General features: G+C 43.5%; 1 protein-coding gene across 2 annotated transcripts in view; it reads left to right on the plus strand.

The window, feature by feature from the left end:
* The window catches only part of KIFAP3 (kinesin associated protein 3), a 244430-nt gene that overhangs the window by 177662 nt on the left and 51318 nt on the right, over window positions 1-15450 (plus strand). For both annotated transcript variants that reach the window (XM_088460529.1, XM_088460530.1), the window contains exons 14-16: window positions 6407-6572; window positions 10835-10960; window positions 14942-15040. In XM_088460529.1, coding sequence (XP_088316655.1) covers window positions 6407-6572; window positions 10835-10960; window positions 14942-15040 — 391 coding nt within the window. The remainder of the gene's footprint in view (window positions 1-6406; window positions 6573-10834; window positions 10961-14941; window positions 15041-15450) is intronic.

A 15450-nucleotide genomic window follows, 5' to 3' on the forward strand; every position in this document is an offset into this window, starting at 1 on the left:
TTCCCCAAAGATGCTCATGTAACGAGATTGATCAGGAGCACTATATTGTCCATTCCTGCAGTATCCTTTTTATAAGAGGTTACAGATAGAAGACTCAAGGTTTTCATTAGCTAGAGCTACTACCAGACCAACTGCGGCTGTAGCCTGGGTGGCCAGAGCGGTGGAGGATTGGAAATAGTCTCTGGGAGTAACCAGAGAGTAGCAGTTTCTCTCAGGTGAGAGAGTAACTGTGTATATGGGGGAAGGGCGCAGCCCAAGAAATCTTGATCGTCCAAACGTCTGAGTTCAAGCCAGATGGTAGGCTTACTGTCTGAAGGGGTGTAAGTCCTGTGCTGCAGGCTTGTTTGATCAAGTTGTTAACTAGGATTGTGTAGTACTGTTGTAACTGCTACTTTGTCTCTGGTACACCTGCACCAGCACTAGAGCCACCTATGTGGCCACTTGGTATCAGATTTTGTCGCACTTAGTGGACGAAAGCCACAGAAGCATGTGTTCCGGTGGCGGTGCCTCATGCTACGAGGTGTTCACGGCATTGGTGTCCTTCTATCCTTCTATGTAGATGCCCCCCATGAATTCCTGTTGGGTTTATTCTACTGCTCACTCTAGTCAGAGTATGCCACTGTCTGCAGCCTCTCCGCCGGCAGTTAGATCAGTAGCGGCGGGCCTTCTCCTGGAGGATGTCGGAATGGAGGCAGACCTTTGCAGTTCACTCAGGCCTGGTATCAGATGCCTGGGTGTGAGAGCTGGTCTCTCTGGGTTATGCCATCTTGTTCCAGAGGCGGCATCCTCAGGGTTTATGGGCACGACCCTTACTGCAGACCCAGTCAGACCCTCGGCCTACCGGGAGTTTATTGGGGCCCTCCTGGGATCAGGAGTTATAGTCCCTGTGATGCAACAGGGAAGGGGCTTTTATTTGTTGTTGAATCAAAAACCCAATGGGTCACACCGCCCTATACTGAGTCTGAAGTCAACAGATTCATCAAGGTGCCCAAATTCCGTATGGAAATCCTACGGTAAATTATGCTGGCAATGGGTCCTGGGGACTTCATGGTCTCATTTCATATACAGGATGCTTATCGGCTTCTCCTGATTGCAAGATCCCACAAAGCCTTTCTCAGGTTGGCAGTAGATCAGCAACATTACCAATTTCAGGCTCTACCCTTTGGTCTAGCCACAGCCCTTCGGGTGTTTACCAAGGTAATGGGGAGTAAGGGTACTGCCATATCTAGATGACCACCTGATATTGGCACAAACTCAGGAGATGTTACAATGTCATCTACGGATGGCCAATGTCTGCTTACAGGAGCATGGCTGGGTAATCATTTTGGAGAAAAGTCGTCACTTTTTCCAACTCAGCAGATGGCGCACTTGGGGGCACTGCTGGACTCGCTGGGACGTTCCAAGGTAATTCCTGTGGACCCTATGGAACCCAAAGAAGAAATACAGAATTATGGTATAATATACCTTTTGATAATTCTTTTTCTTCAAGGTCCATAGGGTCCACAAGGCACCCACCCTGACGCACCTGGCCTCAGATGGGATCTGTTCCTAAGCTTTTTTGACACAGATTCGCTTGTTGAGTATTTTCTTGTGAAATGTTTCTTCCTTCTCCATTCTCCGTCTCTTGCCGCGAGGCACGAACTGAATGCCTGTGACTGGGGGTGGGGTATATAGGGAGGAGGACCAGTGCATGCTGGGAGCTCCACAGCTTTGCTGTTTGATGCAATGGACGCTGTCCAACTATATATCCCAAGGTAATTCCTGTGGACCCAATGAACCAGAAGAAAAAGAATTATCAAAAGGTATGTTATACCATAATTCTGTATATACTCAAAACAGGAACACTGTGAGGTCGAACCTAGATTGCTGATATGTTAAAAATGCCGTTAATCGCATTTGTGACTTGTGAGTGTTGACATTTTAACTGTCTGCCTAGGATATGCCAAATACAGTAATAGTATTAGATCAGATTATGTTCATGTTCCTCTAATACAGTGGTTCTCAAACTCTGTCCTCAGGACCCCACACAGGTCACATCTTCCAGGTCACCCAGCAGGTGCACAGGTGTAGTCATTACTCACTGACACATTTTAAAAGATCCACAAGTGGAGCTAATTATTTCACTTGTGATTCTGTGAGGAGACCTGGAAAACATGCACTGTTTGGGATCCTGAGGACCGAGTTTGAGAACCTGTGCTCTAATAAAATTGCATTGTTTCATAAATTACAAAATTATTACATTTTCACAGAGTATTGTGAAACCATACCCGCCTTTATGTTCCTGTTAGCCAACTGCTGCTCATCAGTATATACAGGTATAGCCAGCATATCTGGGTTCAGGATACATAGTTTGTCAGTAGAAACTTGTTTTTCATGGCCCATAATATCTCTAGGGATGATTAAATATCTACTTTTTCAGTTTTATGAGGAACACTGCTTTATAGCATAGGCGATTTACCCCAGTACCATGTTGTTATCATTTATTTATATGGCACCATAAAGTGTCTGCAGCACTGTACAGGGCTTAACAATACAATTGTACTGTACATCAATACATAGGATAACTATAACAAAAATATACAGTACAGCCAAACTCAGGGGAGGATTTACTGGAGGAAGGGTAGATTGACTCCTTATGAGTAGTGAACGCAGGTAATGAAAATAGGCTAGAGGGGGAGTAGTAGGAAGTAAGTCTGCATTTAGTGAACTTGTACCCAGTAAGTGGACGGAAACACACAGTATCAGGGTAGCTGGAAGGGGGGATGGGAGACGGGAACAGATGCGCACTGGTGGCCGGCATAGTAATAGGAATAGAGCACAAGGGAAGAGGGTCCTGTCTGTGACAGCTTACATTCTAAAGCAGTCGTTCTCCATTATTTTCGACCAAACAATTGCAAAGCAAAACATTTGTAACAAATATAATTGCTACTATATAAATTGTTTAGGTACAGCTATATATGAAAGCAATAAATGTGCTATAAACAATATTTTAAAAAAATGAAACAAGAATAGAAAGAATTGTACATATAATTCTCACATATTGCAAATGAAATATAAAACTGACAGTACAACTACAGTCCACATACTCATATGCTTTTAGTGTTTTCTAACAACTATAGGGATAGACTTTATTTACAATAATGATTAAATTTTTTTTACAACTGGTAAAACATACTCTGAAGTACCAAATGTCATGGAATAGCTCTATGTATAAGGTAATGGTAGGTGGCGTCACTGTAATGCCCAGACCTGCATCAGATGTAATCTGACATCACATGAGTCAGTTTGAATATTGGCTAGGCTGCTCATGACAAGGTGACGTGAATTATCAGAGTTTAGATGGGGCATTATTGTGGGTGCCCAACGGGTGGAACATTCCATATCCTGAAGTTGTGCGGACATTCACGTTTTTCGATCTATGGTGTCATGTGCAGTGGCGGATCCAGGGGGGGGGCGATTGGAGCGATCGCCCCCCCTAGCACAGTTTGTCCTTATCATCTCTCTCCTCTGCATAATTCAGAGGAGAGAGATGATAAAGGCTGTGCTGTGATGTGATCGGAGCTGTGTAAGTGCGCTCCCGTCTCAGTCAGCTGGATGTGTCAGTGACAGGCTGTCACCCGGGATCCGGGGAGGAAGAGATCACAGCCGGCTCCTCACACCCTGTGATCAGCTGTTTAGACCACCCCAGTGATCAGCTGGAGTGAAAATAATAAGAAAAAAAACTTACCTCTGTCCAGGGACCAAAGATCGGGGCTCCGGTGATGTCCTCCCTCCAGTCAGCTGGTCTCCCGGCTCCTGCATTGTGGCCCTGGTCAGCTGCTGCCTCTCCTTTTTGGTCCCAGCTCCCCCCCTTCACATGTTTTTTTGTTGGCCACATTGATTTTTACAATCAATATATGTTTTAAGTACCCCCCCCCCCTCGCGGCAACCCCCGCGACCCCTCCCCCCCTTTACTTTCACTTTCCTCTGCTCTGCTGTGATGATCACCCTCCGGGCTTCGGTCAGCTGGCTGTTCTAACATCCCGCACTGTGACCTCGGTCAGCTGCTGCATTACACAGCTAAGATAAGCTATACAGCAGTCTGTGCACAGGGCCAGGGCCGGATTATAATCAGGGCGACAGGGGCGATTGTCCCAGGGCCCCCACACATAGGGGGCCCCCACACCCTGTCCCCTGCCACTACTTCTAAGACCGGCGGAGTACAGCATTTAGCTGTCTGCGCTGCGGTCTTCCGTTATTGCAGCCGGTAGCGCTCACTGAGCACTTGGGCTCAGAGCGCGGCGCTGCTGCGGCCGGCAAGCAGGCTGTGCCCACCCCCTCAACAGCCGCGTCTGAAGCCCGCGGAGTTGAGTAGACAGGAGCCACTTCTGCTGCCTCAGGACTCACTGCTCCTGTGTTATTGCCTCGGCTTGGAGTCCGTTAATATATATATATTTTTTTAAGTGTGGTGCTGCTGGTTGTGGGGTGGGGGGGGCACACTGTGTGTGTTATTTGTGGGGTGGGGGGGCACACTGTTATTTGTGGGGTTGGGGGGCACACTGTGTGTGTTGTGGGGTTGGGGGGGGTCACACTGTTATTTGGGGGGGCACAATGTGTGTTCGGGGGTTGGGGGGGAGCACACTGTGTTGTTTGAGGGGGCATGTGTGTGTGTATATATATCTAATATATAATATTTTGGATCACTGATAGGGGCCCCCACGAGTTTGTTGCCCAGGGGGCCCCACAGACCTTAATCCGGCCCTGCACAGGGCACACCGTGACATTGGAGTGAGCGCTGCTGTATAGTGCTGCTGGTCATGTGAATCACTCCTGTAACAGGGCCCCTATGCAAAGCAAATACAACTTGAACACTTAAATAAAAAAAAATGTAGGAAGAAGCGTTTTCATCATTGGTGAAGTCGCGGGCAATAGCCAGTGCTATATAAGCTAGTTCTTTACAAACACATTTCCGAACTGGAAACATGTACCCATAGTGAGTGTTTTAATAACCACTTAACTGGATTTTTTTTATTTTTTATTTAATAAAGTATAGAAACTATTTTTAAAAATATATTAAAATATTTTATGGGAAAAAATATATATATATGCCTAGGGGGTGTATCGCACCACCCTGTGCCAATAGATCCCCACTGTAAAATGAGTTCCCACCCCCATTGTCAATAGACCCCCCCCAGTTTGCTCTCCATTAGCATTACCCCCCACCCCAGGGTAATAGGTCACCATTTTTGCACATGCCCTCCCTCATCCCCCAGTGACTGGTGTAATTTAACTAATTCAAAATCGCTCCATCACCAATATTTTTTTAATTGGGGCATTACACCCCCTTCCCTCCACACCCAGTGTAAATAGAGACCCAATCCCCGTTGGAATACCCTCGCACGCTCGGCTTCCTGGAGCACTTATCCCTCCCCGACATGCAGAGTGGAGAGTGTGTCACTGCAGAGATTAGCCAAATAGTGCTCAGGGGGAACTAAGTTCCCCTCTTTGCACTTTTGTTCCCGGCGCATGCGCTCCAAAATGTTAGCAATGCTTTTTGGGGCGTGATTCCAACAGTGGTGTCGGTGCATCACTGTAGGGGGTTCCGGGTGTCAGACGACATCTGTTCTGAACGGATCTTCTCTTCAAAAACTAGGAGATCTTGTCAAATGAAGCGCAGTTGGCTGCGGTTGCATCCCATACGACAACGCCAGTTAAGTGGAGCTGAAATGATGAGGGGCCTATTGTGATCTTTAGACAATCTCACAAATCTTCTCTGTTACTAAAGATATGTATGCTACATTTACAGATCATAGCAACACTTGTATGTGTCCGGAATGTGTATATGTCGTCCTTCCAGCAGATACTATGCACATTGGGTCTGATACTGCGTTAAATGCAAGTTGGCAGTATTTTCTCCTGAATTGCGTGAACAGCAAAAAAAATGCATGTATATTCCCCGTATACAGAGTTGTGTGCCTGCCGGCCGCTATCCGTGCTCTTGGTTTCATAGCTATCATCATCATCATCATCATCATCAGTGCACACTTGCGCCACCCTATCCCTGGTGCAAAAGACCTGTTGACACACCCTTATCGAATTTTGTTATGTTAAAATCCCCAGTTACATGCCAGTTACCCCCCTTTTCTCGCAGGTTCTATTCGTTTTGCGATCACCTCTGCAACACTTACGTAGTCTTGGTTCCAGCACATGCACAAAGCAGCAATACATAAGGCACGGCCTACAAGTGATTTGCATTCAACTCTGCATCAGCTCCGCTAGCTCTAGAATTCTGACTTCAGAATTCAAATTAAGTGACTAATGTATGACAAACAGGTATCTTAATTTGCTTCCCTACAGGAGGTATGTTGGGAGTAGCAGTCTGTCTCCAAATTTGAATAAATGATGCTATTTTTCATGTTTTCCACAGGACTATGTTGGAGATTTAGCGGCTCAGGTATCAAATGATGAAGAGGAGGAATTTGTGATAGAATGCCTTGGAACACTCGCAAACCTCACTATTAGTGATTTGGACTGGGAACTGGTGCTTAAAGAATACAAGCTTGTCCCTTACCTCAAGGATAAACTTAAGCCAGGTATTTATAATAAAGTACATACTAAAAAAAATCCAGAATTCCGTAAATGCACATTATTTATCTGAAAATGCAGTGTAGCGAAAAGTACACAAGGAAGGTCCGATACGAATGATTTTCGACATAAATAATTATGTTTTATACCAGTTCACCTAGTGCACTATTTGTGAACTAAATTCAAATTGTGCCCTATTTGCGAACTAAAATGCAAGATTGAGGAAAAAGTACACAGCATGGGAATAACACCATGCATCTCGTGCCATATTGCGCAAAAGGGATAGGTGTATGAGGACACATCTGTAGCTGCTATTGCAAAAAAATAAAAAAGGTTTGTGTTGCTCCCAGGAGGGCATATCTCAATGTTAGTGTGTATTGTGATGGGATTATGATATGATTGCTCCAAAGCAGCACGCTACATAATGTCATGTGACTGTCATAGCCATAGTCAGTGTTGTGCCCAGAAATGTCTTACAGCCGGGCAGCATTATAAGGTGGTGGTGGGAGGGATTGAGAACTCAGGGGTGGACCGACCCTATCACGGAAGGTAAACTCCAGCACATTGTGCGCCTCCAAGGAGGAGAGTGGAAGGCTGTGTTTCTGTAATGCTTGCCTCCAGTGCGACATGGGCTGGGACTTATGGAGGGGGAGCCCCACGAGATTCTTCCGGCATCAGTAGCTCCGTACAGAGGGGGTGATTTAGCTGCCGAAGGAGTTGCTCTCGCAGCTGCTTACTTGTTAGCAGCTGTGATAGCTGTAATATGGTAATGCAGCTGGAGGCGTCATGTCTCCTGCATGCATTACTGATCCAAGCTGCGTCCAAGGACGCAGTATCGGATCATCTGCGTGTCTATTGGCCGGCTAAGTGACCCATGGATGATGGCATGCAAGCCAGCCATCACAGTCTCTCAAAAGAGGCCAGGAAATCTCCGCCAGCCAACAGAGATCCTATCCACTCCCCTGCAATGGCAGCGACCGTCTCCATTTTGAGAAACGGAGGCCGTCGCCACCGCCCTCTCCCCGCCCAAAAAACAGGAGCAGACTGTCAATCATTGATATTCTGCTACCGGACTGTGTGCCGATCGCAGACTCATTCTGCACACGCACAGATGGAGTCCTGGGCATGCATAGATTCCCGAACAATGAGAATCTGCAATCAGCAGTGCACTCTGAATAGGCCCCAACAGCATTTCTGTTACTCATGATTGGTCACAGCTCCCTCTGCTGGCTGGCTGGCGCTTGATGCTCCAGTGTACTGTTGTATAAGTCCAGTCGGTCCTGGGTGGCTGATGCCACGGCCCCCCGGCTGTCAGCTGGGTGGTGTGGGAAAAATGGCGGGCAGTGAGCCTATGAAAAAAGTTCCTAGGGAGAACACTGGCCATAGTAATGCCATTACACACTTAATAATCTGTAATACATTGCATTAATGCTTGAATCAAAACCCTAGGAAAGAACTGTGTTTTACAAGAAACCAGAGCGATATACAGTATATTAAGGAAACCTCAAATTTTTGCCAAATAGGGAACCTTTTATGAGGCAGCTTTTGATCATCTGCCTCATAAACTGCAAGCAAAAAAGTATATAAAAAGGGCGCAATATATTACTAATTAAACTTGTGTGTCTGCATAATTCCTAAGTGCAGCTTTTAAAAAACAAGCTGATTACTTGTTAATATATGCCAAATGAGTACTAAAATAAGTGCTGGTCTGCAACTGCTATTAATAATGTGTACTCATTTATTTATATCCATATATCACAATTTCCATAACATACACATTGAAATTTTCAATCATTATATGAGTGTTCACTCAGCTTAGCTTGACATAAAACTTATGAAACACACTGTGGCCACAGATATTTTACCTTACATTTAAAACCTTATTACATAGTTAATATCCAAACTAGCCAAGCAAACAAGTGATGGGTATGGTGAATAATGCAACAAAAGTATCGCACCTCTCTTTTACAGGACTACTGGGTTGGGTATGGGATCCCGGCTTTCTGAAGCTCGACACCGGCATCCCAACAGGGCTAGCATACCGCCGGAATGCTGACTGTATCCCTTTCAAACAATGCATCCATTTTAAGGGGCTGTGTACTAATAATCGCAATTATTATATATCCATATAGCAAGGGATATTTTCATATTTACCGAAAATACCCCCGTTATGTAAAAAGGGGAACTCGCAGTCATTGCAGTAACCACTATCCCCGCAAATTATATCCCCGGTAAATTGTAGAAGTCTTTCATGTTTGTGGTAGATGGTGTAAACTACCAGGGCCAATCTCCGAGGTCAGATCATAGTCCCCATTTATAATAATGGGGACTGCGATCTGCAGTGCTATCTAGCACTTTGCCGGAGATTCTGTGAAATCTCCTGCATTGTGCGATTCGTACATAGCTATAATACATAAAAGTATGCAAAAACTGCAGTTTCTACAGAATTTATGTAGAAAAACAGCTTGATACATATGCCCCTAATTCATGTATTAGTCATTTAGATACTTTTTTAATAAGAACTTTCCGTGGAAAAGACTGAAGTGTCTATTGTATTAATATATCCAAAGTTTATCAGTCTCTATCCAGTCTGAGACTTTTATTGTCAAAATGCTGGAACAGAAGATCACAATCTAAAACCCAGTAACAAGTTACTTGTCCATTAAAGTGGCTGTTCACAGAACTATAGGGCTACTTGCAGCGGCTTGATCCCTCTCACTGTCAGTGTTGAATTCTGGACAACTGCTGTACTGTATATGCACAGCGGGTTATATTGTCAGCCTGTTTAGCCAACAAACTATAAGGATTTAGGGGCAGAGATAAATTAAGTATTTAAAAGTGAAGAATGGAAATAAGTACTGGGGCACAAAGGGATTTAGTATTTGGAGGGTGCAGTTCCATCAAGCAGAATGAGGTCATCAAATGAGTCTTATGGTGCATACACACGATCAGATTTTTCCTTCAGATATGAACGATAACGATTTAAAAATCGTTCAGTCGTTCATATCTGAAGGAAAATCGTTCATATCTGACATGCCTGGACGATCAACGATGCGAGTTCCCGATGGTCAGATAACGATTTCTGACATCTGATGGGTTTGCAGTCAGACTTGGACGATTCCATTCATTTTAATGCAGTCAAAAATCGTTCAAATCGTTCAAAACTTTGGTCAAATCGTCCAAATCGTTCAAATCGTTTAATCGTTCAGTCGTTCACCTGACAAATCTGACAAGTCTGACCGTGTGTACGCTCCATTACTCGTATTCTATTTAAATTTTTCTTTCCTTCTCCTTCCTCTTAACGCCACTTTTCCTGATACCATTAGGAAGTGGGTGCCAGCAGTTGTAGCTTTCTCATTTATATCTGCGTTTCAAATAGTGGAGAAGAGGACAAGTGGAGCAGTTGCCCATAGCAACCAATCTGCTTCTAGCTAGCATTTTTCAAGTACATTCTATAAAATGAGAGGTAGGAAACTGGTTGCTATGGACATTTTCCACTTGTCCTCTTCTCCACTCTTTAGAATGTAATGATCTACAGAAATTGGTTGGTCATATATTTGATCACTTGACATTTCATTGTCTGTGGGTTGTTTCAGAATTTTTTTTTTCAATCTAACAATGAAAACAGGTCTCTACCTATAGTTAGCATTTATACCACTCCATTCACTTGCCATATAATGAGGGTGCTTTTATTAAAAATACACGTACCTTCCCAGTGCTTCCTGAGAGGACCATACAGAGTAACAGCTCCGTAGTGTCTCTTTGGTGAGTTTATTATGAAACCTGTGTCTTCATAGTGTACCTCTGGCTTTATTTCTAATGTGTGCCCAAGTTCATTGTGGCCGATCACGGCACAAATGTGCCCGCGAGTCACGCCACGGTACGCTATGGCGCTTCCCCGATCGCGGGAGTGCGTATCCATTAAGTCCTATGGATGGAGGCGTGAATGCGTGTCCGTGATTATGGGAGTGCGTCTCCATAGGACATAATGGAGACGCACTCCCGCAATCACAGACACGCATTCACGTCTCCGATCGCGGGAGTCCCTCTCGTGCCATGCTTGGCGCGAGATGCTGCGCTACGGACAAAGCAGTACAGTAGCTGGACAGATCTGTAAGTGTATTGCGTAAAAGTCACTGCTGTAATTGTTGTAGTTATGTGAAGCACAGGTCTCCACTCACTCAGTACTGGTTTTCTCTTCATAACATCTTTGTAGTTATTTTGTGATGCCAGTATTTATTTTTCAATTGTTTTTACTTGTTTGACTCAGGATCTGCAGAAGATGATCTTGTGCTGGAAGTGGTTATAATGATAGGAACCGTGTCCATGGATGACTCCTGTGCTGCTCTACTGGCTAAATCTGGGATTATCCCAGCACTTATTGAGCTACTGAATGGTAAGTGTTACCATGTCTCTTTTATGTATACTTTATGCATCGGTATTTTGTAAGACAACATGTATTAAGGCATTTTTATATTTTCATTTGTCAGGTAAATAAAATGGGAATTCAATGCTCAGCGATGTTTGAATGCACATATCCCCAATAATGATGGTAACTCAACATTGCAAATTTTCGCCTCTGTTATGTTTTCCTAGCGGCATTCACCAAGAGTCCTTCAGGGAAATGGCTATTTTTAAGATGGAAATAAGTATTAGATATTCTCTATATCAGTCCTTTCTGAAAAAGTAACTGGGGGCAATTCAGTTGTTTACATGGTGGCTATTTTTTTAGGTCGCCTGACGGGGCAATTCAATCGTTGCTCCGTTTGGGTATGATATTTGCCAGCATTTCTGCTCGCACCCTCTGGACCAGAACTTTAGATAGATTTAGCCATTTTTTACATGGCTAAACCCAGTCTAATAGGTTGTGAAGGCCGCAATAACTAATGGGTGCCCAGAACAATTGAATTGCAAAACTGGGCACCCATTAATTATTGCCGCCCACACAACAATTGAATCGCCCCCTCTGAGAGGAATATGATGTTTGTTAGAGTAGTTAAAGCCCTTTGCATTGATATTTCGCAATTAAAGTGCTATAATCTGATGTGATAAAGATGCACAAGAATGGAGATAGAAAAGTATCTTCTTGGACCATGTATCGTCTGTCAGCCTTGACCACCACAGAGATAACAAAGCTATGGAGGTCCTAGTGAACATGTGGGAATACCAAGAAAAGGGGTAGGGGAGACAAACTGGAAAAACATTTCAGTTTGTCACAACAGAAATATGAGGTGATTTTTCAGAGGGAAAGAGAACATGCTACCATGTACACTAGTGTGTTTATTTTACCCTGAAAAGAAAATCTGTGAATATTAAAGTAGGAGTAAATAGTTTTGCTTCAAATATTCTGAACCGCTACATTAATGCCTTATATTCTTACAATAAGAGGTCCACAAAGAGAGTCACATCTAGTCAAGGGTCTTTGGGCCTGCAGCAAAAAAAAATTACAGTAGTGTGAATCAGACCTAGGCCATCCTGTCTCACCTTTGACCAATCTTGCTGCAGTGTGGGCGCCCTGTTCATTCATGGGCCAGCAAAATGCTCCAATCCATGAGGGCCTTTCTCCCTGTTTTGTTTGAGGCTATTGAAAATGTTTTGCTGCTCCTCTGATGTCCCTTATCATTGGGAGTCAAATGCAAAGTGTCTAAGGGCTTACGTGACTGAAGTAATCTCGGTAGTTGAAACTTACAAGGGGGTTAGATTCTGCAGCTGCAAAGATATAGTTATATGTTAGATATCCAAAGGACCAGCAAATGTTACACTTCTATGAAATTAATAGGTGTCTTTAGGGTACTGGCTGTGCACCAGGGAGTCAGCAATGTTCAATGTGCAAACATTAAAAGAGAAGGAAATAAAACTCCCTAATTATCACCCTATTATAGGGATATCTGATAGTATACTTTTGCAATATTTTCAGCACTTCCCATTCTGGGACAAAATAGCTGCTATTTTGTTTATAATATTTGTCCCAATTTATAAAGGGAGTAAGTTTGGATATTTTACTTACACTACTACTCATTTTTGGTCTACATTGCCGTAATATTCTTTATAGCAGCAACAAGCACCTAGTGATGCCCTTTTTAGGACTCTGGTGATTTAGTCCCCGGTACTTTTATACATTTTCACTTTTATGCAAGGTTTATGCAAATATCTTTTAATGATAGAAAATTAAAAGTTCGATTTTATACTGTATTTTTACTGTAAGAGTGCACCAAAAATAGGAGTTTTCTTTCCTTCTTTTTCCATGTTAGCCTAATCTAGGTAGTTTCAAAGAGATTAGGGAAACAGCCAGGGCGGATTGGAATGGAAAACCAGTCCGGGAAATTTGTGAGGCAGCCCTAAATGGAAGGAGGTGGAGTCTGTGAAGGGGGCGAGATCTGTTGGCATATCTAGATGGGTCTGATGGTGTATAAGCGGCATGTGGAAGAATCTGATGGCTTATAAGGGGCATCTGGATGAGCTGTGGCACGAAGAACATGTCATAAAGGTTACTCTGTTCCCCCTCGCCCACCATATGATTTTCATTGCTGACAAAGATAACTTCACTTTACTGTTATATCGCCTTCTGCTATAAATAGCTAGCATAATACTGATGTGAGAGGCTAAGAGAATAAATATCCCTTCTAAAAATACAATGAACACAATAGCCCCACTACCAACATCCCCTTCCACTCTCATATACCCCAAAACAACAACTCTCAATACCAATACAATATCATACTTATTTTTAGTAGTATTAATTACTTCACTTAAGTCCGTCCCTCACACTCTGGTCCCATCCTTTTCTATATCGCCCTGCTCCTCCGGTCCCATCCACTCCTCCATCACCCTGCTCCTCCGGTCCCATCCTCTCCTCCATCACCCTGCTGCTACGGTCCTATGTTCTCCCCCAATCGCCCTGCTGCTACGGTCCCATGCTGCTTTCTCATTCTGGCGCTCACTGCTCCCCCAGTCACAGGGTGGCCATGGGGGAGGAGAAGGAGCCACCAGTGAGACACTCCTCCGGGTCTCCGCTGCCACACTCTGAGCCAGGAAGGAAGTTCTGGAAACAGAACCTAAGCAGCGTGCGTAGCTGAAGGAGAAAAAGGAGCCAGAAGTGATGGGAGGGCCCCAGCCAGAAAGTGATCACAGAGCCAGATTGGGATAGACCGGTGATGTTGCTGTGTAATAAGGAGCCCGCACTGGGGTGAGTGGTGAAGCCTACCAACACCTGGTGAGTGGTGAAGCCAGGCAACACCTGGTAGTGGGGAGAGGTAACTGCAAGGCAGTGTGGATGTGCTGCCGCTGCACGGCTCAGTTGGCCCCAGTCACCTGACATCGCTGGCCCTCTCCTCCGGCCGCTCACACACATGGCCGCATGGGCACAGCTCAGAGAGCAGCTCCCTTAGTGCAGCCGCAGCAGTGGCTGTGACTGCTAATGAGAGAGGATTCTGGTCCTGCGGGAAGTATACCGGTTTCCCAGTGGCCCAATCCGCCCTGGAAACAGCTGTGTACCTTTTAGTATTCCACACTATTCTTTTGACTACAGCCCTTTTTGTTTTTATGATATGCTGAACTTCTACACTGCACTACAGATTTTTTGTGATGCCTCTAAAATATACAATAATAATTTTTATTTATAAAAAATTTACAATATCAACTGGAAACAACCCTATGTGATTGGTGTTCACTGCAGTACAAATTAATTTGCAACAGGTGTCAAGATAATCCACAGATTATACAAGGTTTATTATTGCAATTTCTAATAGACATGATTAAAGGTATATGGGCGGGATCTTTTCAGGTCTTAAATTATTCCCACCCATTTATTAAGCACAGGACAGTTTAATGCATCAATGTTCTTTATAATTGAATGGAACGTGAACTTTATAGTGTGAAGTAAAAATATTGTAAAGTCTGTGGAACATTGCAAAATGTAATTCTACAGTAATTGAATAACACCCTTTGTGTAGAACAGAGGTTCCCAAACTCGATCCTCAAGGCACCCTAAAAGTACAGGTTTTAAGGCTATCCATGCTTAATCACAGGTGACTTAATTAGTACCTTAGTCAATTTGATTTAACCACCTGTGCTCAACCATGGATATCTCTAAAGCCTGAACTGTTGTGATGCCTTGAGGACCGTGTTTGGGAACCTCTGGTGTAGAATAATTGTCATTTACTTAAACAGCATCAGTTCAAGTTTGCTTCTTTTTTCCATTTGGTAGCCGCCTGCAGAAAAGGAGCAGAAAAATCAGTGCAAATTAAAATTAAGCAGGAAAAAAAAAAGGGAAAATGTAAAATAAAAATATAAAGAATGAATGATAAAGAATGCTGTTCTATCTAGTATGCCAGAAATGGGTTGCAAATATAATTAAAACAACTCTTCTTCCTTTCAGCCCAGCAAGAAGATGATGAGTTTGTATGTCAAATTGTGTATGTTTTTTACCAAATGGTCTTCCACCAAGCAACGAGGGATGTCATCATAAAAGACACACGTATCCTTTTGATCATAATGCCATTTAAACTCAATAACTCAATAAACCAATGCTCTTTTTATTCATCTAGCAATACACACCTAATGTTTGTTAAATTATTAAGTGTTCTATTTAAATTTGTGGTACTTACAAAATTAGATTTTTTTTTATTTTTTTTAATTGTTGCTATAATATAAATCATTTTGGCAAACTATAAGATGCAGCTTGGTCATTACCTTTCCATCTTGGTTTGTTTTTTCAGACTGCTTTAACTGAATGATAATTCTGTGGATTATTCCACTGTGTTATGTGATTGACTAAATGGCAACTAGTCACCTGGCAGTTTTGAATCGCCCCTTTCAGCTTCTTTTTAACTGTGAGCCTCTCCCACCTCTGCCTTTACATTATATCCTGACAGTCTGAGAGCCAGT

Source organism: Taudactylus pleione, unplaced genomic scaffold (genome assembly GCF_031769625.1).
Source record: "Taudactylus pleione unplaced genomic scaffold, aTauple2 ptg000048l, whole genome shotgun sequence".
Taxonomy (NCBI): domain Eukaryota; kingdom Metazoa; phylum Chordata; class Amphibia; order Anura; family Myobatrachidae; genus Taudactylus; species Taudactylus pleione.